The sequence below is a fragment of the Heteronotia binoei genome, chromosome 20 (assembly GCF_032191835.1).
Source record: "Heteronotia binoei isolate CCM8104 ecotype False Entrance Well chromosome 20, APGP_CSIRO_Hbin_v1, whole genome shotgun sequence".
Taxonomy (NCBI): Eukaryota; Metazoa; Chordata; class Lepidosauria; order Squamata; family Gekkonidae; genus Heteronotia; species Heteronotia binoei.
In genome coordinates, this window is record NC_083242.1 from 24,847,967 (window position 1) to 24,874,069 (window position 26,103).

At 44.5% G+C, this 26,103-nt stretch overlaps 1 protein-coding gene across 1 annotated transcript in view; it reads left to right on the top strand.

Annotated features, from left to right (window-relative positions):
* The first annotated feature begins 707 nt into the window (after positions 1-707).
* LMTK2 (lemur tyrosine kinase 2) overlaps positions 708-26,103 on the top strand; it is an 82,787-nt gene continuing 57,391 nt past the window's right edge. The window contains exons 1-2 of the mRNA XM_060260534.1: positions 708-854; positions 22,915-23,048. Coding sequence (XP_060116517.1) covers positions 719-854; positions 22,915-23,048 — 270 coding nt within the window. The 5' untranslated portion in view covers positions 708-718. The remainder of the gene's footprint in view (positions 855-22,914; positions 23,049-26,103) is intronic.

A 26,103-nucleotide genomic window follows, 5' to 3' on the forward strand; every position in this document is an offset into this window, starting at 1 on the left:
GGAGCGATTGCATACATTTACATCAGGAAAAGCATAAACATAAACTATTTCTATGAGATCCTCTGGCTGCCTTTAAAACAGAATAAAGAAATTTAGCCACTTTCTCAGTGTATATTTAATGTGTGTTTTTTTTTAAAAAGCTAAACCTTGGCTGCTCATCATAGTTCAAAGTTTCTGCAATACATCATGTCCATTTTTAAAAAATATATAAAAGAGCGGGGGGGGGGTGTTTATGCTTTGCTTTGCCCTAGCCTTCACGAGAGAACCCGATTGGTCCGCCCGACCTATCCATCACCCCGCTCAGGCCCGCCCCGTCTCGCGCGCGTTCCCTTCCTCCCCCCTTCTCCTCGCCACCTCCCCTTTTCTTCTGCGGGAGAGCGGATCAGCCACAGATTGGCTGCCGGCAGGTGTCACTCGGCCGCTGGGCCCCGCCCCGCCTCCTCAGGTAGCCCGGAAGATGGCGGCGAAGAGAGGGGCTGCTGCCGTTGCGGCCGGCCGGGTGGCGTGACTGAGGGGAGCGGAGCGGAGGCCGTCTGCCCGTCTCGGTGGCCGGCTTGCCCCCTTCCTTCTCCCCGCCCGTTTGGCGGGACCCGATGCGGGGAGCCGCTGAGGGGCGCGGGCTTCGGGCGGCCGGCGGGAGGCCTGGCGGAGCGCGGCGTTGAGGAAGCGGCGGGGGAGCGGCGAGGAGAGCGGGGCGGCGGCGCTGCTCGGGGGCGGCATGCGCGGGAGGCGGCGGCGGCGGCGCGGGGGGTCGCCCCCTTGGCCCGGCCCGACACTGGCCGCCCGGCTGGCCTTCTTCCTGCTGCTGCTCCTGGGAAGCGGCGCGGCCGTCCCACTTCCGCAAGCAGGTGGAGGTAAGGCCGGGAGCGGAGGGGAGGGGAGGGAAAGGGCTAAAGCCGCGGCTCGCAGTAGCCTCGTCTAACGAATACGAATGCGCTTGAGCTCAGGGCAACCTGCCTGGGTCTTCTTCCCGTTTCTTCTCACAACGACCCTGCGAGGTAGGGGATGGGTGCAAAGTCAATGGTTCTTCTCCCTGCTTATTTGATCCTCGCAACGACCCTGCGAGGTAGGATAGACTGAGAATGTCTTGCTTTATCAAAGCTTGGGAATAAAGCTTGCCTAGGCGGGGAGGGCGGGATATAAATAAAATTTATTATTATTATTATTATTAAAAGGACTCTCTGTAGCCATTATCCTCCTCCTGCAGCTAACTGTTGAGTTGCTTATGGGGAGAAGCCACACAGTTCCCTGTTTCTGTCAAAGCATTAGTCGGGACTGGAGTAGCCACATCTAAAACTGTGTACCATGGTTCTTCTCCCTGCTTATTTGATCCTCACAACGACCCTGTGAGGTAAGATAGACTGAGAATGTCTGCTTTATCAAAGCTTGGGAATAAAAGGACTCTCTGTAGCCATTATCCTCCTCCTGCAGCCAACTGTTGAGTTGCTTTTGGGGTTGCAGTTCCCTGTCTCAGTCAAAGCATTAGTAGGGACTGGGGTAGCCACATCTAAAACTTATATTCTTGGTAGTAACAGAAGACTTAGGGTTTTTTTTTTTTAAAAAGTCCTGTCTTCTTCATTTAAACTATAATGGTTCTGAGAATTACCTGCAGTTGACCTCTTTTTACCCAAATCTAATGTTTTAATCAAAACCAGTTAAAGATCAAAATTATATCTACTTTATAATTCAGTTAACAGTTGTAGGTATATGTACCTGCGAGCTTATATTAAAATTCCATATTTTTAAGTAAAATCCTCAATAAAAAATCCCTAATACAATTCCTAATATAATAGTTTAAAAACTCTCTAGTATCTTCCAAGGGCTAAAACAATTCAGTGCTATTTTATACCTGCTAGGGCCAACACCCTAATTAGGTGTCTTTCTATTTCTGGGGGGGGGGGGGCTGCTGCAAAGGCAGAAGCCACCATAAATAAACATAATGAAAGATAATAAATGTACTCAGTTTAAAACAGCTGTCTCAACTGAGCACCTGCCAGAATACTCAAGGACAGCCTAATCTGAAACAACACAAAATAAATAACACCAAAAGAAAAACAGAAAAATTAATATTAATTCAGTTACAGCCCAATGAATACTCAGAAGGAACAAAAAATCCACAAAAGATATAATAATAAAAGATATAATTAATAAAAGAAAGCAGAAAGTTGTCAAACTTATCTCTCACACACCCTTGCTTGGTTAAGAGAAGGAGGAAGGGGGGTGCTAACACCACCAATGAAGTTGGGAAACAAAAGGAAGAAATTGGGTAAAGCAAGTGAAATAAAGTGGCAAAAATAAATATAGTAGGCCAAAAGTAGAGCTAATATTGTAAGAATACAAACACGGAGCACAACTTTGAGCATCCTACAATCTCATACCGCATTACTGAATGGTTTTAAGGGTTAACAGCATGGCTCGCATGTCAGTAACGTCATCTTAACAGTTCTTCCTCACTTCCTTCAAGGAAGCTCTGGGCAGCTAACCTGGAATGGGTGTCCCAAAATCACCTAGTGTTCTCCCCCATCTTATTTAATCCTCATAACGACCCAGGGAGGCAGGGTAGATTGGATTGGAGTGGCTGGCCCTAAGTTACCCCAGTGTCCTTTATGGTTCTTCCCCTCCTCATTTCATCCTCACAAGCAGGATAGTCTGTGCAGGAATGGCTGGCCTGAAATCCCCCAGTAAGTTTCATGGTTCTTCCCTTCTCATTTGATCCCCACAACAGCCTTGAGATAGACTGAGGAAGCATAGCTGGCCCCAAGTCACCCAAGTGTGCTTTATGGTTTTCTCCTTCATTTGATCCTCACAACAACGCTGTGAGGTAGATGAGGCTGAGGGAGAGTGACTGGCCCCAAGTTGACCAATAGGCTTTTGTCATTGCTCTTTTCCTCCATTTCAGGGGTGGCCAACGGTAGCTCTCGAGATGTTTTTTGCCTACAACTCCCATCAGCCCCAGCAATTGGCCATTCTGGCTGGGGCTGATGGGAGTTGTAGGCAAAAAACATCTCGAGAGCTACCGTTGGCCGCTCCTGCTCTATTTTATTTTTACAGCTTCCTTATGATCTAAGTTAGGCTGGCCCAAGGATACCCAGTAAAATTCGCAGCTGATTGGGATTTTGAACCTGTGTGTCTAATCCTTGACCTCACTGGTTCTCTGACTACACCGATGAAAGAACAAATAAGAAGGTTTTTAAAATATATATTAAAAAGTAAGAGCAAGATCTAGGTGTCTCCACATTGCAGATGAGGAAGTAGATGCATTGTGTTTGCCCCGATGCTAAGCTGGGTAAGGTCTCTGGGAAGTCCATGGTCAGAGCTCCTGTGATTGGATCAAGGAAAGAGACTTGGTGGGAGGCAGGGGTTGTTTTGTAGAAAAATAGGTGGTGGAGCTCATCCAGGGATTGTTATGTAGCTGCACATACTATTCAATGGACAAGGAGGAGGAACTCTCAGAAGGAGGAGGAGGAACTCTCAGAAAGGTTCAGGAGCTGCGCTCTTGTGACTCCCACTGAATCTGAGGCTGGGTGGGAGGGGAGATAACCTGTAGGGGAGGGACGGTGGCTCAGTGGTAGAGCATCTGCTTGGTAAGCAGCAGGTCCCAGGTTCAATCCCCGGCATCTCCAACTAAAAAGGGTCCAGGCAAGGAGGCGTGAAAAGCCTCTGCTTGAGACCCTGGAGAGCCACTGTCAGTCTGAGTAGAAAATAATTTTGATGGACCGAGGGTCTGATTCAGTAGAAGGCAGCTTCATATGTTCATATGCTTCCCACACTTTTTCTGATCTAATTCCTGCCTCCCAAGTTGCTCCACTTTAGACTGCTGGCAGAGGATCATCGAGGATCAACTTTTAGAATGCTTCTCATACGAGACAACTTATGACTTATATGAAAGACATTTTGTTGCTGTTTCGTACCCTGAATTGACATATTTCACAGAAAATGATGTTATTCCAAAAAATCATTGTTACAAAAAAAATAATCTATTTTTAACAACTTTTTTTTTCCTTTTGGGCCAAAGTATTATAACATGGTTACAACAGAATTAATGTAACAACTGATATATTGAATTATCTGTATTGTTGTTGAAAACATTGAATAAAGTTTTTTTTCCCCTGGGGAAAAAAAAAACTTGCAGTAAACCTATGGTGACTCCAGCAAGGGGTAAAATTTTTTTGGAATGCTTCTGTGTCTAAAAGTTCCCTCCAAACAGAAAAATCAAAGCACCATGAGCAAAAAAGGAAGAATATATTCTTATAAGGAAGTACTTGTTCTTATAAGGAAGTACTTCTTCACCCAAAGGGTGATTAACATGTGGAATTCACTGCCACAGGAGGTGGTGGCAGCCACAAGTATAGCCACCTTCAAGAGGGGTTTAGATAAAAATATGGAGCAGAGGTCCATCAGTGGCTATTAGCCACAGTGTGTGTGTATATATAAAATTTTTTGCCACTGTGTGACAGAGTGTTGGACTGGATGGGCCGTTGGCCTGATCCAACATGGCTTCTCTTAGGTTCTTATGTTCTTAATAGAACCTTTAATTTTATGGGGCCAGTTTGCTGTTTGTGTGAATTGTTTTTTTTAAATTTGGAGAAATTTAAATTGGGGTGGGTTGGTGGGTCTTTCAGTTGGTGTCACAGCAGACTGTAGGGTTTTTGAGACAGGAGACATTCTGAGGTGGTTTGCCTTCCTCTGCATAGTGATGCTGGATTTCTCATGGTCTCCCGTCTCAGGGCTAACCATAACTTAGCTTCTGAGATCTCACAAGATTCAGGTCACAATATTGTTAGCTTGCACCCTCAGTTAGCTTTATAATTGGACCGTCAAGTTCTGCTTTATGAACTGGTCCACCCAAATGACAGTATCAGCAAAAAGCAAGAGAAAGATGTTCTCAAATGTGTTCTTTAGACAGTCCCACCCTAAGTGTATTACTCATATTTACCTGAAAACCTAATGGGATATTCCAGGCAAGAGATGTTCAGAGGTGGTTTGTCATTGCCTGCCTCTGTGTAGTGACCTTGGACTCCCTTGCTGGTCTCCCATTCCATACTAATCAAGTCCAATCCTGCTTAGTTTCCAAGGTCTGGTAAGATCAAGATAAAAGTAGTCCCCTGTGCAAACACCAGTCGTTTTCGACTCTGGGGTGATGTTGCTTTCACGTTTTCACAGCAGACTTTTTACGAGGTGGTTTGCCATTGCCTTCCCCAGTCATTACACTTTCCCCCCAGCAAGCTGGGTACTCATTTTACCAACCTCGGAGGGATGGAAGAATGAGTAAACCTCGAGCCGGCTATCTGAACCAGCTTCCACTGAGATCGAACTCAGGTCGTGAGCAGAGGGCTCTGACTGCAGTACTGCAGCTTTACCACTCTGTGCCAAGGGGCTAGCTTGGGGTATATTACCAGCTCCTTCTCCTGCAAGTATTACTCAGCTGCTGTATAGATAAGGAAACAGGTGCAGTTTGTCTTGAAGCTACGCTGATGTTACCTGCTAGTATCCTGAAAATAAAAAAGGCTATTTCTTCAAAAGAAAACTTTCTCCCCCCCCCCCCCCGGCTTTTTACTGGAATGCCTTACAATTTACAGACGGCCATTTCGCTTTTCTGTGCCTAATATTCACTTGGCAAACTCGCCACACTGTTGGCTCAGTAGTAGGAAGCTGTATGAAAAATGGCATTTCAGTAGGTATAGAGTTTGTTATGGAAAAGGCCCTGAAGGAAGCCACGCTAGCTGAAATTTTGCTCATTGGGAGCTGTGAGGAGGAGGATGCCTTCTGTGTTTGGACCAGCACTGGCAGTCTTCACAGCTGTTGCAGTGGATCTCTGCTGCTTCATCCAAAGTGTTAGGCTTCTGCTAGGTGTCCAAAGGGCATTTTCACGTGATGCTGAAAAGCACCTTTGAGCCTTTCTTGGTGCTGTTGGGTAAATGTGTGTGCAGTTAATGTGGAATAGAAAATGAAAAGTATCTTCCAGCGTGTGTCTGCACCATAGGCACAGAAAATACAAAAAGCACCCCTTGGAGGGATTACTGTGAAAACTAACGTTTATTAACCGATCCACCTTAATGGATTTTGAGACCATGCCCAGAGAATCAAATTTCCATCATTGCTGATGAAAATGGAGGGCTGAGGGAGGGTCGCTCAAGGAATGGAATGAAATCAGTGACATTTATAGCCTCTAAATTTAGGTAAGAGCACTTCATAGTAGGAGCTCACTTGACCATGCATCTGAATTAGGAAGGGAAGCTTTCAGGTTATATATTATGACTTCCATACAGGATGGAGCCCCAAGTGTGTCTATTCAGAATTCTGCATGAGGAAATAATAGGTGATGGAAGGCAGATTAGGGAGTGAAGGGTGTGCGGAAGATGAAAGAACATATGCTTTGTAAACAAGATTATATTCTACTAGTCTGCCATGCAATGATTACCACCCCCTCATTCTGACAGCCCTTAATGACTCATATAATTTGAAATCCCCACTTTGGATCAAGATATCTGAGAAAGAAGTTGATGGCTGAATGAAGGCAAAGTGCTAGGTCAAAGTTAGTGGGCAGTTGAAGGAGGAATAAGGGGATGTGTTGATGCGGATGAAATGTGCGAAAATGGAGTCAGTGGATGACTGTGCAAAGGTATCCTATAGAGTGGCTGGTGTTGACCGAACTAGAGCTGGCAGAAAGCTGTATTTTTTGGTTCTGGATGGAAAAGGAACTGGATGCAAACAGTTGAAATCCTTCATCATGGCTTTTCCCTTTCTAAATATTGTTTTTATGTTGCCCAGCATCTGAATTCTTCATTTCCAGAAGGGAATTTGTCACCTCTGCACTCAAAAGTTCTGCTGTTAGCTAGGATGCTTTTTTGTATGTGTGTGTGGAGGGCTGGTTTTCTTGGGCACAGGGTGTATGTATTTGTATCAGGCTGAAAGCTGTAAAATATTGCTTCTGCATATGCTGCAGTCTTTGAAGGGCTGAGTGGTTTCCTTGAGACCCAGGACTTATGTGGCTCATTCATGTACTACTGTGACACACACACCCCTTTGATGTTCCTCTGGGGTCCTTTTTTGACTGAGACTTGCATTTTGGGCTTGGGGCTCATTCTAAGTTGCAGAGCTGCTGTTACTAGAATCTCTTTTGCTCTGTTTCTTTGCTTCCAGTACTTATCCCTTGCTTCTCTGACAATGTGATTGGATTGCATATGCTTTAAACTTGGTTATTTCTTTTCCTTCCATGGACCTCATGTGTATGGCTTTATTGGCTCAGAGCAGGCTCTCTGATTTCCTTTTTATGATTTATTCAAATTGAAATAAATTGGTTTTGCCCCAAGGAAACTATAAGTAGAATGCCAGTGTCTCAAAAGTTCGTATAAAAACTGGCTGAAAGGCACCCCGTACATATTTAAACCTGACTATTAAAAACCAGCCGAAACAAGAGAGGCTTATAGTGTCACTTAAAAAAAATTAAAATACAGACTTTGTATCTTTGGTCTCTGTTGAGTGGATGCTGAAGGGGCCTTCTGATGTGTCCTTGCTAAACAGACATAGTGCACAGAAGATGATAAAATTTGCAATGGTTCCACCAAAAGGTGGCAGAGGGACATAAGGTGATGGGCCCAGAGGCACCTTTAGGGTCCTGACTATTCTGCTATGTAATTATTATTGCTAGGATAAATACTGCAGGCTTAGGCTATAGTAACCCCAAGCTGGACCTCCCACTTGATTTCCAGCTGCAGGGAGCTGTGGTTTTCAGTTTTCTTTAGTGATCATTTGCCAAGAAACCTCTGTACAGCATGCAGCATGTGTTTTATCTTGGTTGTGTGGCTCTTTTTTCCTGTACGAAGGCTTCAGACTTCTGCATCTCCCTGATGGTGATTCTAAGGGAGACAGCGAGGGCTGGAAGTTGTGGCTGAGTACAGATTTAAAGTTGTTCCCACCTCTGCTAAGCCAGCGCTGTGACCGCCATCAACTTTTCTTCTATTCTGCTACCAAGAGCAACATGGCTGCAGAGCAGATTTTTGTAGTCCTTGCTTGTTAGAAGTGTTAGATTGGACTGCCGCATTGGCATGCTATGTGATGACTGTTCTACAGTAGGATACATATGCATCAGTAAACAAATGGTTGGTGTGTTGCAGAGAGCAGCAGGATAGGAATTGCTCTGGATGCCTCCCTCATGTTTACATTTGTTCCTATCCCTGTGATGATTGCCAGTTGTATACACTAGAATATTTCTTAAAAGACCACCACAATTTCTGAGGTATAAGCTTTTGAGAGTCAAAGGCCATTTTGTCAGTTATTGTTAACTCTTGGAAGTTAATACTTTGGAAATCTTGCTGATCTCTGAGTTGCTACTGGCCTTGAATCTTGCTCTACTACTGTTGAACAACATGGCTTCTTCCCTGAAACTGCATATTTCTTTGTCTACTTGAGTATTTGTGGACAGGAAGGTTTCCTACTTCTGTAGTTAAGATTTCTTTAAGTTGTGAATAGCGTGGGAAAGGTACTTTTGCCTCTGTGTAGGCCTTCTTGTCATCTTGCTAATGGGCTGAGTGCTGAATATTGCATTGTTTGCAACCTGGGAAATAGATGTGGAGCAGCTGTCTTTCCTGCACTGGGTTAAGGCTGTAATACATTGCAGAGAAGCTGCACCAAAAATAACACAGGAGACCCCAGAAATTAAACTTGCTTTGGCATCTTTGGGTAGGGCTGTACCATGGTCAGGTTTTAACCATTATTTTGTATATATGATTTATTTTAAGTTTGAACTGTACAACTCACACCAGTCCCTTGTAATAGGGCAGGCTGCAAATCAAATCATTCTAAAGGGCTGCTGTTCTCTTCCCAGTTTGGTGTAGTGGTTAAGTGTGTGGACTTTTATCTGGGAGAACTGGGTTTGATTCCCCACTCCTCCACTTGCGCCTGCTGGAATGGCCTTGGGTTAACCATAGCTATCACAGAGGTTGTCCTTGAAAGTGCAGCTGCTGTGAGAGCCCTCTCAGCCCCACCCACCTCACAGGGTGTCTGTTGTAGGGGGAGAAGATAAAGGAGATTGTAAGCCACTCTGAGTCTCTGATTCAGAGAGAAGGGCGGGGTATAAATCTGCAATTCTTCTTTCTTCTTCTTCCCTGTCAAACAGTTTGTGTGGGATGACATAAAAAGGACAGTTGCTTTGTCAATGGCTAGCAGCTTCCTGCTTCCTTCTTCCTTCTTGTGACACTTTTCTAGGGATCTTAATATTGCCTAGTGCTCATTGTAATGTGGTATTGAAGGGAAGTTTTGTGGATACATGGACTACCCAACCCTAGTAAGTGGGTTCTTGATGAAATAAAGCCTGAACTCTCTCTAAAAGCTAAAATCACTAAACTGAGGGTATCATACTTTGGTCACACTATTAGAAGACAAGAGTAATAATGCTAGAAAAAATTGAAGACAGGAAAAGAAGAAGACCCAACAGTTTGGTGTAGTGGTTAAGTGTGCGGACTCTTATCTGGGAGAACAGCTGAGGGAATGGCCTTGGGTCAGCCATAGCTCTGTCAGAAGTTGTCCTTGAAAGGGAAGCTGCTGTGAGAGCTCTCTCAGTCCCACCCACCTCACAGGGTGTCTGTTGTGGGGGAGGAAGATAAAGGAGATTGTGAGCTGCTCTGAGATTCGGAGTGGAGGGCAGGATATAAATCCAATATCATCATCATGAGATGGATTGACTCAGTTAGGAAAGCCACAGTCCTCAGTTTATGAGATTGGCTGTTAATGGAGTTCATTCGTTCATAAGGTCACCATAAATCAGAAGCACCTTGAAGGTATTTAACGCATGCACACACAAAGAATGTTCATTGTAGTTGAGGGTGGGCATACTCTCTGTCCTGAAAACCAGGGGCAAAAAATCAAAGCATACCATAGTGCACCAATCTGCCTAAATCAGGGGTGTCAAGCATATAGTCCGGAGGCTTTATCCACCCCCTGTAGGGCTGGTATCCAGCCCCCATGAACAACTGACTGTCTCCTACGTCCTTCTCTTGGACATTACTGCAGCTGTGTTGAAAAGCATCTCTTAAGGGGGAAGGAAAAAGACTGTGCATGCACGTGCACCAGAGAAAAGCTCCCTCCTCTCTCTCCTGCTTCCTCCACTGGGGCTGCTGCTGTGTGGCCAAGCCTATCTTCCCTCGTTTGGAGAGGGAGGGAGATGGAAGGAGAGATAGAGAGAGCACCTTTAAGACCAACAAAGTTGTATTTCAGATAAAAGTTTTCGTGTGCATTCTGACTTCGGGGGGGGGGGGAGTTTCACGCGCACACACACTAAACAGGAAGGGGGGCAGGAAAGAGATGCATCTGGGATAAGGGGAATTAAAAGGAAATTGGTTTGACTTATTATGAAAAGGGTTTTTTTAAAGATTAAATTTCTGTGTGCCTATTATATGCATCCTCCTGGACCAGACTGAGATCTAGATTTCTTGTCTCATCCCCAGTGGTGATATCTCCACACTTGCTACCCCTCTGGATATCACACCTAATCCAATCAAGTCTATTGCCATTTGGCATCTGAAATCATCTTTATGAAGTTTATATCTCTTGTATCTTGTGTTACATTTTATGGTACACATGGTCTAGCCTGAAAAAGTTACATTTAAGTAAGATCAGGCTCTCATAACAAATGAGTTCAACGCCTCTGACCTAAATGGTATTATTTTTTTCCAGTTTATTAATAAACATTGGCTTAGTAGAGACTGTGAGGGGGTTATATCAGGGATAAGAGTTCATCTACAGATGGTACAGTGAAGGAGAGAAGCTGCATGCAGGGTATATACTTTTTGCCTGTTAACTTACATTTCTGTACACTGAACACTTAAAATCTTCTTTGTTTTGTGCCTGTACCTTACCTATTCGAGGTTGGACCTCTCATTTCTCCATGATTCTTTACTTCTCTGTGCTTTCTAGCTTCTACAATGGAATTTATTGCATTTTCTTATTTTCTTGTCAATTCTAGCCTCAGCTATACCATTGCTGACACCTTTGATGCATTGCCAAGAAAACTGACTTGATTCTTCTGAAGTTTGTTCCTTTTTCACAGGCTTCTTGAAAAACAGAAGTGAAAATTACTTCTGAACTTTTTTCTCACTCTGTGGTTTATGTAGATGCTGTTGAGGTTGGCTGTGGTTAGAAATTATAAATGCTTTTTGAAACCCAAATGTTTGGCTCTCTCCAAAGATGTTACACTGTTTATATTAGCTGTGCAATAGAATTATTGCAGTGTAGCTGACACCTCTAAAATGACACTTCACTCAGGTGAAAAAATTCTTGTACCTGCTGGTTTGAACTTTGCAACTTTTTGACATTGTCATCTGAAATTTATTACATGCTCTTTAAAACTGAAGTAGAACCCTTTGGTAACCAGTGTGGTGTAGTGGTTAGAGAGACAGAGTGGCATCTGGGGCACCCAGGTATGGATCATAAGAACATAAGAAGCCATGTTGGATCAGGCCAGTGGCTCATTGAGTCCAACACTGTCACACAGTGACCCAAAAACCCCGGGCGCCATCAGGAGGTCCACCAGTGGGACCAGGACACTAGAAGCCCTCCCACTGTTTACCCCCCTCCCCAACCACCAAGAATAAAGAGCATCATGTACCCCAGACAGAGAGTTTCATCTATACCTTGTGGCTAATAGAAACTGATGGACTTATGCTCCATATGTCTATCCAATCCTCTCTTGAAGCTGTCTACGCTTGTAGCAACCACTGCCTCTTGTGGCAGTGAATTTCATGTGTTAATCATCCTCTGGGTACTTCCTTTTATCTGTTCTGACCTGACTGCTTAGAAATTTTATTGAGTGCCGACGAGTTTTTGTATTGTGAGAAAGGGAGAAAAGTACTTTCCTGCTCTGCCATGGAAATTTGTTGAGTGACTTTGGGCCAGTCACATGCTCTTGGCTTAATTTACCTCACATGGTTAATCTGAGGATAAAATGGAAGATGATGATATTGGATTTATATCCTGCCATCCACTCAGAGTCTCAGAGCGGCTCACAATCTCCTTTACCTTCCTTCCCCACAGCAGACACCCTGTGAGGTGGATGGGGCTGAGAGGGCTCTCACAGCAGCTGCCCTTTCAAGGACAACCTCTGCCAGAGCTATGGCTGACCTAAGGCCATGCTAGCAGGTGCAAGAGGAGGAGTGGGGAATCAAACCCGGTTCTCCTAGATAAGAGTCCGTGCACTTAACCACTACACCAAACTGAGAGCGATGTAAGGCATTTTGGTTTCTCATTGGGAAGAAAGTGGGGCATCAGTGAAGTAACAATATTCTCCCCCTCTGTAGCCAAGAGAGTCAAGTCAGAAGTTAAAGTGAGTTAGAAAGAAAAGGATACAGAGATCTTTAGATTATTTGCATTTTTATGTCACCTTTCAGCCCCCCCTAAAAAAAAAGTTCTCGCTGCCTGCAGCAATGTAAGATTAATCCAAAATCAATTAAAATAAATTTTTAGTGGGTTCTTGGTCCAGGCATGATAAAAAGTTGGTTGCATCTGTGACCTTGCTAGTGGTAGTTGCTAGCTTGGGAGGAAGTGATGGAATTGACATCTGAGCAGTTATCCCTGCCTTTCTGCAGGTAATTTAAAGTTTGGTATCACTTCAGGGATGGCCATTTATCTCTTAGGCCAGTGGCCTCCAACCTTTTTTGTCCCAGGGACCGGCCCCAGGGCTGGCCAGCCCAGCATGGCCCCAGAGCCAGCAGCCCCCCCCCCAGTGGTGTCTCCTCCCCCCGTTTCCTCCTCTGCCCTGCCCCCCCTGCAGCCTCACCGCCCCCTGTTTTTACCACTTTAAGGCCAGGGAAGGTGAAGTGCCTTCCAGACCGACCTTCCCCCTTGCCGCCTATCAGCTGATCCAATTGGCCGGGAAAACCACTGCAGTGCTGCTGCTGTTGCAGTTTTCCCTGCTGATTGGATCAGCTGATCAGCAGGGGGCAGGGGAGGTTGGCCTGGAAGGCGCTTCATGGCACCTTCCTCAGCCTTAAAGTGGTATAAACGGGGGCGGCAAGGCTGTGCGGGGGGGGGGGGTGACTGCGCGGCCCACTTGGAAACAGGCCATGGACCAGTACTGATCCACGGTCCAGGGGTTGGGGACCCCTGTCTTAGGCCATGGCTCCCGATCCTGAACATGGCGCAGTGAGCCATGATGTCAGAGCTGCCACCAGCCCAGGACAAGCTTGACGCATATTGTTTGTTTCATTGGGGGCATTGGAGGGCCTGTTAGGTTTTGCATCTTTACATTGCGTTTTGTTTTGTGGCTTTTGTCTTGGAATCCCTGGATTGGTAGAAGAGCAGGGCAAAACATCTAAATAAACAGACCAGAGCCAGGTGTAATTGTTTTTTGTGTACTGTGTTTTTGCTGATTTACCTATTGTATACCACCTTGGACATAATTGTTATTACAAAAAGAAAGGGCAGGGGTGTCAAACTCATTTGTTATGAGGGCCGGATCTGAGATAAATGAGACCTTGCCAGGCTGGACCTTGGGACAGGCCATGTCGGGCTGGGCCATGTGTGTACCTATTTAAGATTAGGTAGCAGAGATATAAACTTTATAAAGGACACAGACAAACACAATTAAATATTTTTCTAAAAAAAACTTAAAATGTGCTTAAAATGTTAGCACTCAGAGGTTTTAAAGGTGCTTTCTTTGTATTTCTCCCATGGGATCCAGGGAACCGGGCAAAGGAAGCTCTGGCTCTTTCCTTCCTTCCTCAGGGGACCAGGAGGGGGAGGAACCTCAGCCAATGGAGAAGATAGAGGCTGTGCTCTGCAGCTCCTGTGTGATTAAGCAAGCCTAGCAAAGCAAGCTGTGATGCAGAAGGAAACGAGAGAGGGAGATGGAAACAGTTGACAGCCGTTGCTCAGGGGCCTGATAGGAGCCATCCGGGGGCCTGATTCTGCCCACAGGCCAAATGTTTGTCACCCCTGGCTTAGACTTTCTTTATCTAAATTAATAAAAGAAGTGCATTTGTCTGCTGGCCTCCAGGATGGCACTTCATAGTTGCAAGGAAGGGAACTCTTAACCTGAGTTGGACTCAGGCATAGTAGAGAGGTGCCTGGCAGCTCTCTCTTTTCCTGCAAGCTTCAGGACTGGGAGCTGGATCTAGGCATCTCTCTGGGGAAGCATTTGCTGATGATCCTGTGCACAATTTGTAGGAAAGGCTGCTTATTAAACCCAGTAAGACTTGGTATGGTAACCTCAGATTGACAAGCTGTGAATCCCTAGACTGCATCAAGCTTCCTAAATTGACTAGTGCCTCCTCTCTACAAGTAACCTCTTATTTCAGTGATTGTAGAACATTTCTGAATGTAGCATTGGTGGGCTATAACTTCAACTGGCCCTTGTAGTCCAGTTTTGAATAACGTGCTACTAACCCATATGCAACTTAATTAGCTCACCTACATATGCTTGTGGCGAGTGGATCTTGTGGAGGGGAGAGAATCTTCTCTTCTGGTCTCTCAAAGGTGCTCTCACTAGTCACATGTAGGCAGTTCTTACCAGAGGCAGCCAGGGAAGTGATTGGTTGCTTCCCCATTTGAATTTGATGAAAGTACAAACTGTAGAATGAAAGATTCACAAATGGGGACCTGCAAGAAACTTACAGGAATGGCTATCCCATTCCTGCCACCTTCCCTTCCTCTCCTTTCCTTCCTCTCCTTTCCCCCTACTTCTTCCACACTCTTTTTTTTCTTGTCATCCCTTACTCTCTCTCCTCCATCCCTCTCACTTTCTCTCTCTCTCTGCCTCCACCACATCACTCTTTCTCTCTCTTTCTGCCCCACATCACTCTCTTTCCATCATTCTCCCAGCCACTCACCTGCTGCTTGCCCCCCAGCAGTAGCAGCAACAGCTCTTCAGGAATCACAACAAGTTGCCCAACTACAGAGATCAACTTAGGGTTGCCAGCTCCAGGCTGGGAAGTTTTTGGAAATTTGGGGGTGGTGCCTTGGGAAGGGAATTGAGCTCAGCAGGATATAATGCCATGGGCTTGGCTCTCCAAAGCAGCCATTTTCTCCAGGGCAACTGATCTCCAGCCCTCATTTGGAGGTTGGCAATGGCTGATTTGGAAGATGGTGGGGTGTCAAACATATGGGATGGATCTGGCCCCTGAGCAACTTTCTTCTCCTGCATTGTATCTTGCTTTACCCTCCAACTCCCTCAGTGGCTCTCTGATTACTGTTTTCTTGCCACTCTTCCCCACAGAGCTTCCTTAGTGGTTGCTTCATGCAGGAGAGATACAGAGAGCAACTCCCCCCCCTCACATGCACCCCCTTCTGCTTCCTTCTCCAGGGCTGCTTCTCTTGCTTTAGGGAGGAAGAGATAAAGCTGGAGTCCCATGGCAGCTTTAAGACCAATAACATTTTATTGCACACAGAGGCTTATAGGTGGACTTCTTCAGAGGGAACCATTTACGTTAGGAAATGTAAATTTCTGACAAGAGCAACTTACATTAGGAAATTATTTTGACTTATTCTGAAAAGTTTGTGTGTGTGTTTGTGTGTGTTTTAGAAATTGGACTTTGCTATTCCTATCTGGAGTTTATTTGCTTTCAAAAAGATTAGGAATTAGAACACTTGGATTGGTCATATATTGGAGAGTGGGGTGATTTCAGATGCCAAATGATTGATGAGACCGAAAAACTAGGCCTCAGTTCAGTCCAGGAGGATGCATTGTCTTGAGCTTCATTATCAATTGCAATTCAGCAGTCCCTCTTTCTAATCTCCCTTTGAAATCCCTTTGTAAGAACTCTGCTACTCTTAGGACTGAGGTTTATAATGTCAGACTTATGTCCATTTATTCTTTGTATCCTCCTGGATGGAACTGAGACCTAGGTTTCATGTTTTATTACTAATGCTGGTATCTCTACACCTACTACCCTTCAATCCAATCAAACCTGTTATTGCCACTCAGCATCTGAAATCACCTTTATAAAGTTTATATTTTCAGTACCTCGTGATACATTTTATGGCATGCATGGCCTGGCCCAACAAAGTGCCCTTTATGTCAGATCCAGCTCTTGTAGCAAATGAGTTAGACACCTCTGCTCTGTGGCATTATATCTGACTGAGGCCTCTCCTTCCCCAAACCCTGCCTTCATACTCCAGTGAAAAATCTCCAGGAACTTCCCAACCTGGAGCTGGGAACACTAGTCGGACCTGGCCCTGAGGTGCCCTCCCTCAAAGGCCAAAATAGGCCTGGAAATGGTCCTGCATTTCCTCCCCCCCCCCCTTTACTGACAGAATCCAGCCTGGCTGTGGTCGCTTAGCAACAACCACTGAGGAAGTCTGTTGCTTAAAGCTACTGGTGCTCCTTTTATCGTTTTCAGGGTTTTTTTTTTTACAGCCCCCAGTTTGGTATAGTGGTTAAAAGCTGTAGACTCGAATCTGGAGAACTGGGCTTGATTCCCCACACTTTCACATGCAGCAGCTGGGTGCCTTGGGTTAGTAACAGTTCTCTCAGAGCTATTCTCTCAAGAACAGTTTCTCTTAGAGCTCTCTCAGCTCCATCTACCTCACAGGGTATCTGTTGTGGGGAGAGGAAGGTAAGGAGATAGTAAGCTTCTCTGAGACCCCAAGTGAAGGGTGCAGTATAAATCCATCTTTTTCTCAGTGTGCTTTCCACCCATAGAGTTCCCATTGTTCTGCAAACCAGGTGCCCTTTTCAGATCTGTAGAAAGAGCTGCCTTGCCCATTTACAGTTTTGGTCATTGGATTTGAGTATCCAAAAATTGACCAGCTTCGCTATGGGAATAAAGATGCTGATTTTCATCTTCTATAACTTCAGCTGAAGTTCTTTTGAACACACCCTGACTTTTTTTCCTTCCTCTCTCTCTCTGACTAAAATCCTATACCTTGCTCTTTTTGGAGCTGTTTCCAACTGACTTTAATTATCAAACCATTTTCTATTTTTAAAAATAGCTATGTTAAGTCTTTGAGTCATCGCTAAGCACGAGGGAGAAAGCTGTCACAGGTTTCCAGGAGAAAATGTCTTCGTTTAAGTCCTGAAGAACAGGATTGTTTCAGGGAGGCAATACGAGATCCTCATATCACGTTACTTGTGCTCTTGTGTTCATAATTTTTTTTCAGAGACAATGTTTGGCATTTGACTAGTTTTGTTTGTTTGTTTTATTGATGGAATTTATATCCCGCCCATCCTGCCAAGGCAGGCTAGTTAAATGTTTGTGTCATGTACAGACTCCTTTCCTTGCATGTTCACTGGCTTGTAGTTATATGAATTACGACATTCCATAATGCAGTAGTTTGGCAGGTTTGGAAGTTGTCTTAGCTACCTAGTCTGTATAACTCACGTGGGGGGTGGGCAGCAGCAACAAAGAGAAGGACAGCATAAGAGGGAGAACAGGCTGGGAAGGCTGGGGTGGGAAACGTATAGAAGCTGGGGGGGAGACACATTTCAGTAGCGCAGCTAAGAAGGTGGGCAGAAATTTCTTACAAACCAAAGTGTATGAGTGCAAGAATTCACAAAAAACTGACTTGGTCTGATCTGTTGTGATCTGTTGACCTGTGCTATTCTTTCATATCCAGTTTCCTGGCTGGCAGGTTGTCACTGAGTGGGGATTTCATGAAAGCAGTCCTTGCAACGCAGGGTGATATGGCTCACACAAAGATCTAACACAAGAGGAGGATGTAACAGCTGTGGTATTACTGTTTGTTAAGGGAGAGGCCTAGTCATTCAGCAGCATTCTTCCCACCTACCCCCCTCCCTCCCATACTAAATAAGATTTTAATGATGGCACATTCTTCCCGTCTCTGTTTTTCTCTTGATTAATTTCTGTGAAAAGGATCTAGGGGTCTTAGTGGACCATACACTGAACATGAGTCAGCAGTGTGATGCAGTGGCAAAAAAAGGCAAAATGCAATTTTGGGCTGTATCAACAGAAGTATGGTGTCTAGATCACACAGAGTGTATTGCTTTACTCTGCTCTGGCTAGACCTCACCTAGAGTATTGTGTTCAGTTTTGGGCACCACAATTTAAGAAGGATATAGACAGGTTAGATCATGTCCTGAGGAGGGCAAAGATGGCGAGGGGTCTGGAGATCAAGTCCTATGAAGAAATGTTGAGGGAGCTGGGTATGAACATAAGAGAAGCCATGTTGGATCAGGCCAATGGCCCATATAGTCCAACACTCTGTGTCACACAGTGGCCAAAACCCCCCCAAAACCCAAAAGCCCAAGTGCCATCAGGAGGTTCACAAGTGGGTCTAGAAGCCCTTCCACTTTGCCCCCCCCCCCAAGCACCAAGAATATAGAGCATCACTGCCCCGGACAGTTCCAATAATATACTGTGGCTAATAGCCACTGATGGACCTCTGCGTCATATTTTTATCCAAACCCCTCTTGAAGCTGGCTATGCTTGTAGCCACCGCCACCTCCTGTGGCAGTGAATTCCACATGTTAATCACCCTTTGGGTGAAGAAATACTTCCTTTTATCTGTTTTAACCCGACTGCTCAGCAATTTCATTGAATGCCCATGAGTTCTTGTAGTGTGAGAAAGGGCAAAAAGTACTTCTTTCTCTACTTTCTCCGTCCCATGCATAATCTTGTAAGCCTCTATCATGTCACCCCGCAGTCGACGTTTCTCCAAGCTAAAGAGCCCCAAGCATTTTAACCAGGCCTCAGATTCAGTGGAAGCTCACAGGAGCACAGCTCCTGAACCTTTCTGAGAGTTCCACCTCCTTATTCTGAGAGTTCCACCTCCTTGTCCATTGAATAGTAGATGCAGCTGCATAACAATCCCTAGATGAGCTCCACCACCTATTTTTCTACAAAATGATTGCTGGTTTTAACCTTTCTTCATAGGGAAAGTGTTCCAAACCTTTAATCATTCTTGTTGCCCTTTTCTGGACTTTCTCCAATGCTATAATATCCTTTTTGAGGTGCGGTGACCAGAATTGTATACAGTATTCCAAATGTGACCGTACCATCGATTTATACAGGGGCATTATGATACTGGCTGATTTGTTTTCAATTCCCTTCCTAATAATTCCCAGCATGGCGTTGGCCATTATTGGCCATTATTGCAATTGCACACTGTCTTGACATTTTCATTGAGTTATCTACCACGACCCCAAGATCTCTCTCTTGGTCAGTCTCTGCCAGTTCACACCCCATCAACTTGTATTTGTAGCTGGGATTCTTGGCCCCAATGTGCATTACTTTGCACTTGGCCACATTGAACCTCATCGGCCACATTGGCGCCCACTCACCCAGCCTCAACAGATCCCTTTGGAGTGCCTCACAGTCCTCTCTGGTTCTCACCACCCTGAACAATTTAGTGTCATCTGCGAACTTGGCCACTTCTGTGCTTACTCCCAACTCCAAATCATTAATGAACAAGTTAAAGAGCATGGGGCGCAGTACTGAGCCCTGCGGCACCCCACTGCTTACCGTCCTCCACTGCAAAGACTGCCCATTTATACTCACTCTCTGCTTCTTATTAATTAGCCAGTTTTTGATCCACAAGAGGACCTGTCCTTTTAGTCCATGACTCTTGAGCTTACTAAGGAGCTTTTGATGAGGAACTTTATCAAAAGCTTTCTGGAAGTCAAGGTAAACAACATCTAAGAATTCAGGTTTTCACGGCTGGTAACATCATTAGGGTTTGTAGAATCTTTCGGGATCAAGTGCCGTGTTCTACTGGAGAAAGTTTTCCTTCCAGACGTTTCGTTCTCAGCTGCGGAGAACATCCTCAGTGGCGTTGCAGCTGGAGCAGGCGCTCAGACCTTCTTGGCTGCTGTGCATTGAGTGGGGCCAGGGCTGCTGGAGAGCTGCTATTTGTAGGCTGGAGGGGGTGTGATGAAAGGGCAATTGTTTTGTGGATGTGCCCATTGTTTGGTGGGGCTTCCTGGAAGGGTAGTGATAAGGAAACTGGCTGTTGAATGTGACCATTGTTCTGTGTTAATTGCTGGGAAGGTAAGAAGGGGTTTGAAGATAAGGAAGATGGTTGTTGACTGTGCTGATTGTTCTGTGGAATTTGCTGGTTGTTCTGAGACTTTCTGCAATTTATAGTCTGTAGGGTGTTTTGCAGAGCTGGGTACCAAGATTGGTGGATGAAAATGCCTTCTTCCTTTCTGTTAAAATTGTGCTGGTGTTTGTAAATCTCAATAGCTTCTCTGTTCAGGCGAGTATGATAATGTGAGACTATAGAAAGGACTTCAGTTCTTTCAAAGTGGATGACGTGGTCTCCTTCTTGAAGTGCATGTTCAGCTACAGCTGATTTTTCTGGCTGAAACAAGCGACAGTGTCTCTTGTGTTCGGTGAGACGGGTGTTGATACTGCGTTGGGTAGTGCCAATGTAGACTGCACCACAGGAGCAGGGTATTTTGTAGACTCCAGGGGTTGAAAGTGGATCTCAGAGTCTCAGAACAACATCTATTGGGTCCCCTTGGTCCACATGTTTATTCACCCCCTCAAAGAACTGTAACAGGTTAGTGAGGCAAGATCTTCCCTTACAGAACCCATGCTGAGTCTTTCTCAATAACTTGTGTTCATCAGTGTGCCTACTCATTCTGTCCTTGATAACACTTTCTACCAACTTTCCCGGTATTGAAATCAGACTGACTGGCCTGTAATTTCTCAGATCTCCTCTGGAACCCGTTTTAAAGATGGGGGTGACATTTGCTACCTTCCAGTCCTCAGGAAAATTTGTTCCCTTACTTCCAAAGGGCAATTTGCATAACAGGGTAGTTCCTTGTGACAGTAAGGCATCATGAATATGCTATCAGAGTTTTTAAAGAGGTAGTTAACTCATTAATAGTTGAACATTTATATGACTGTGCGTGGAAGTGATTATTAGGAATAGCTGAACTTCTGTGCAAAAATGTTTTCTTGTGCTTGTGTAAAGTGCCATCAAGATGCAGCCAACTTAATGGCAACTGGGTGGGGTTTTCAAAGCAAGAGACGTTCAGAGATGGTTTGCCATTGCCCGCCTTTGCATCACAACCATGGACTTCCTTGGTAGTCTCCCACCTAAGTATTAACCGGGGCAGACCCTCTGCTTCTGAGATCTGGTGAGATTGGGCTAGCGTGGGCCATCCAGGCCAGGGTTGTTCTTAGAGTATTGCATCGTGTACATTTTACTGACATCAGTCAGTAAAAACTGCACCCAAAATCTGATCTTACTGTTTGGATGATTGCAGTTAAAATGCTCCGATGTAAGAAGCTCCCATAACAGGAGCCATTAAATTGCCTTTTTAAAGGATGGCATAATGGCATCAATATCATGACATGTATGCTTATAGTTGAGGTACTGTTTGATCCGGTCCAAAGAAGAAGCTGAGCATTCAGTCAGCTCCATATCTTAAACTCAGTACCTTTGGAAGAATATGGTGTTAAACTGCCTGCTCTAAGAATCAGATCATCACTGTATTTAATAATGAAGTGGCTCCCTTCAACAAGAGAATTTTAAAAATATCAAAATAAGAACACCTGTAGACAACGTTGGGGCCTCTAGGAGAGTCAGTTTGGTGTAGTGGTTAAGTGTGCGGATTCTTATCTGGGAGAACTGGGTTTGATTCCCCACTCCTCCACTTGCACCTGCTGGAATGGCCTTGGGTCAGCCATAGCTCTGGCAGAGGTTGTCCTTGAAAGGGCAGCTGCTGTGAGAGCCCTCTCAGCCCCACCCACCTCACAGGGTGTCTGTTGTGGGGGAGGAAGGTAAAGGAGATTGTGAGCCGCTCTGAGACTCTGTCCTTGAAAGGGAAGCTGCTGTGAGAGCCCTCTCCAGCCCCACCCACCTCACAGGGTGTCTGTTGTGGGGGAGGAAGGTAAAGGAGATTGTGAGCCGCTCTGAGACTCTGTCCTTGAAAGGGCAGCTGCTGTGAGAGCCCTCTCAGCCCCACCCACCTCACAGGGTGTCTGTTGTGGGGGAGGAAGGGAAAGGAGATTGTAGGCCACTCTGAGACTCTGTCCTTGAAAGGGCAGCTGCTGTGAGAGCCCTCTCAGCCCCACCCACCTCACAGGGTGTCTGTTGTGGGGGAGGAAGGGAAAGGAGATTGTGAGCCGCTCTGAGACTCTGTCCTTGAAAGGGCAGCTGCTGTGAGAGCCCTCTCCAGCCCCACCCACCTCACAGGGTGTCTGTTGTGGGGGAGGAAGGTAAAGGAGATTGTGAGCCGCTCTGAGACTCTGTCCTTGAAAGGGCAGCTGCTGTGAGAGCCCTCTCAGCCCCACCCACCTCACAGGGTGTCTGTTGTGGGGGAGGAAGGGAAAGGAGATTGTGAGCCGCTCTGAGACTCTGTCCTTGAAGGGCAGCTGCTGTGAGAACCCTCTCCAGCCCCACCCACCTCACAGGGTGTCTATTGTGGGGGAGGAAGGGAAAGGAGATTGTAGGCCGTTCTGAGACTCTGTCCTTGAAAGGGCAGCTGCTGTGAGAGCCCTCTCCAGCCCCACCCACCTCACAGGGTGTCTGCTGTGGGGGAGGAAGGGAATGGAGATTGTGAGCCGCTCTGAGACTCTTTGGAGTGGAGTGCAGGATATAAATCCAATTTCTTCTTCTTCTTTATATACTCTGGGAACTTCCAAGGAATGGGGAAAAATATGGCTTTGTTTAATTTACAGTCAGTGCCCCCCCCCTCCAAAAAAAAAACCTGCTAAGAATTGAGCATAGTTAAGGAAGCCAGTCATTGTTCTTATCCCCTACTCTACCAGTGGACTGCACTGAGTGACCTTGGGCCAGTGTCTTGCTCAACCTAGCCTACCTCATAGAATTGTTGTGAAGATAAAGGGGAGGGGATGTGTGTCACTCTGAGCTCCTTGGAGCAAGGTTGGGATTTTAAAAAAACCCGACATGTCAGTAAAGTGGGATTTCTCTGTAAAGGTAAATAATTTGAAGGGTAGAGAAAGTGAATTTTTTGAATTTATACAATTGTATTTATTTCTACCCACTGTCTAGGGGAAGCAGCAGCAGCAGCAGGAGTTGAAGTTCCATTCTCGTTAATTATTCTTTCTTTCTGCACTCTTGCGGTGCTGGTTCTGCTGTCCGTGAACTGTGTATCCTGTTGTAAAGATCAAGAGATAAACTTCAAGGTGAGTCACAGGAGGTAGGAAAAGCACTATGCCTCTTGTCTGGTATCTGATCATTATATACATAATTTTCTCTTATTATGTACATACTTTCACTTTCTGATGGTTTTCATCACTGGAGTCTGAGCTGTTTTGTTGGGTTTTTTTAACTCAGGGTTTCCCTACAACTACCAGTTTTTGAGCCATTCTAGAGTCGATTATGGTTCCAGTAAGCAAATGGACAAACTAAGGGGTGAAAAAAAATGTGCTGTTGATTTGTAACTAATTTGTTGGTGACCTTGTGAAGTTCCCCCTTATGGGGTTTTCAGGGCAAGAGATGAGCAGAGCTAGTTCAAGAAACATTTTCCTTGTAGCTCCTCTTACTTTCAAAGTAAATTGGAGAATGAGTTATTTTAGTACATTTTTATCCTGCACTTCCTCAAGAGAGCTGAGTGATGCATACATTGCTCTCTTTTCCTCCATATTATCTTCATTAGGGATGGGTGTAGACCTCATCACAAACCTAATTTCGTGACAAACGTCATTCAATTCAGGGTTGCGTGATTGTACCCGCAACGAACAGGCAATGAACCTCCATGTTTTTAATGAAGGTTTACACAACTCGTGTTGGCAGTTTGTGCATGAGTGAAGTCCAAGCAACAAATTCACCCAGAAGCGAGTGAACTCGCCACTTGGACTTGCAAGATTGTCCCCCTTCCTTCCATTTTGCTGGTCTTGGGAGCCGCCACTGGCAGAAAGGAGGGAGGGAAGAGCTCGGATCTTTCCCACCTACTGCATCACAAATCTCATGAAACAGACTGGTTTGGTAAATGGGGAGGCTCGTGAAGGTTTATGGTTTGTATGACCCCACAAACCAGGATGAACCGCCATTTCCCCGGTTTGTGCCCACCCCTAGGTTAGAGAGAGAGAGTGTGTGTGATTGGCCCAAGGTCACCAATCAGGCTTTTGTGGCCATTTGAACTTGGCTCTTCCAGATTCTAGTCCAGCCCTCTGACCACCATACCACTCTGGCAAATCTTGCTAAGATTTGTAATGAATCAGAGCTATAGGTATGGAAGACTTTGTGCTGTTTTTTGTTTACTACCTTTCTGACCTGAGAAACCTAGTCTTGTATATGTTAAAATAAAAAGATTTAAATAAATGGGGGAAAATGCCTCCCTTTTACATTGAAGAAATTGCTATATTGATCTTTTAAAGAAAACCCTAACTCGCTATGGACTCAGTTAATAAAACAGCCTCTGTAATAGCTGGGAAAGGCTAAGACTTCTTAATTAGTGGTTATTATGGAAAAAAAATACTATTCTCTTGGATCAGATATTCTAAAACACACCCAGAGGATGGAATCTTCATACGGTGTGATTTGGAGTTTTGGAATGTAAAGAATGAGACAAACAGGATATTGTTTTGGCAGCTGTCTAGTCAAACATAGTAGAGATTGATGAACTTGAAAAGATGCCTTTTTATTAGTGAGGTTTTGATTCCATTGCTGTTGATAATACCCCAAAGGCATTCTCCTTTCCTTCCAGCTACAGTCCTGTAACTTAACCTCACTGAAAGCTGACACGTCCTGTGTGGGAGAGAGTCTTGACAATATTCTGTCATGTGCCGAGGGAACAATGAAGGGAATCATTCTGATACAACTTTTCTCCTCTACCCCCATTCCCCCCTTTTTCAGAGGAATGCAGGTGAAAAACTTTGATCAGAAAAGCTGCATGAGTTAGACAGGAAAAATCTGAGCCGAGTCAGCAAGAATCTAGGCCAAGATAAAAAGCTGTGATTAGTTCTGAGCTTGTATTTCCAAACCGGGGGACTAGTCTGCTGTACGGCAAACAGCTTTTGTAACTGAGGGAATTCTTCAAATGGTTTATAGTCTGGTGTTGTGTTTTCTGGTTCCTACTTTCATGGCCTTTGGTGATTGCCTACCATGCACGTGTCTCTTTGACTCCTGGACCAGGTGTCCTACTGGCAAATCTTGCAAAACACACCTTTTCCCCCCATGCCTTTTTTTTTGTAAAAGCAATTTTTATTATTCTGCAACATATTATAATATTATTCAACTGTTATTAAAAATGTAGTACCAATACATTGCATCACATTTTCCACCTCCCTCCCCCCTTTTCATGACCTCCACCGGTGCATTTTACTTAAAATACTAAAAAGAAATAAAAGGTAGTTTTAACATTTTAAGAATCTTCATTAAAAAACCCTTATAGCTATAGTAAATTAAAAATAAGGAAAAAAACATTAGCTATGATTATTATCCATCTTCATTATAATCCTTTAGTCCTCAATCCTTTTCATTAAAATAAATTGAAGAAATATATATTCCCATAATCTCACTTTAACTATAATCCTTATCAAGATAGGTTGAAAAAATAAAAAAATACAGGGTATAATCCTATAATCACATTTTTTTAACTATAGTCCATTTATGTTTCCTCTAGTGTTTAACTATTGTCAAAAATCACCAAATGTCCTTTTACCTTCCATTGTTTTTCAACATACTTCTGAAATTTTCCCCACTCATTTTTAAACTTTTCTATATCATATTCTTTTAAGATTCTTGTAAGCTTGTCCATTTCACTCCAATGCATAATTTTCATAATCCAGTCCCACTTTTCTGGTATTTTGTCCTGCTTCCACATCTGCGCATATAATGTCCGTGCAGCTGAAAGCATGTACCAAAGTATTGTTCGTTCTAGTTTTGAAAAACTTTCTATTTGTAATCCCAACAAAAAGATTTCTGGTGCCTTCTTTATGTTATAACCCAGAATCTTTGAAATCTCTTGCTGAATCATTTGCCAAAATTGTTTTGCCAATTCACAAGTCCACCACATGTGGTAGAAAGATCCTTCATACTCTTTACATTTCCAGCCTCTATCCGTCACCTAATTGTTCATTTTCAACAGTTTCTTAGGAGTCATGTACCACCTGTAAAGCATTTTAAAACAGTTTTCTTTAATATTATTACATGTCGGTATCTTCATAGAGTTCTTCCATAAGTACTCCCATTGTTCCATCTGTATTTCTTTATATTAATCGCCCATTTTATCATTTG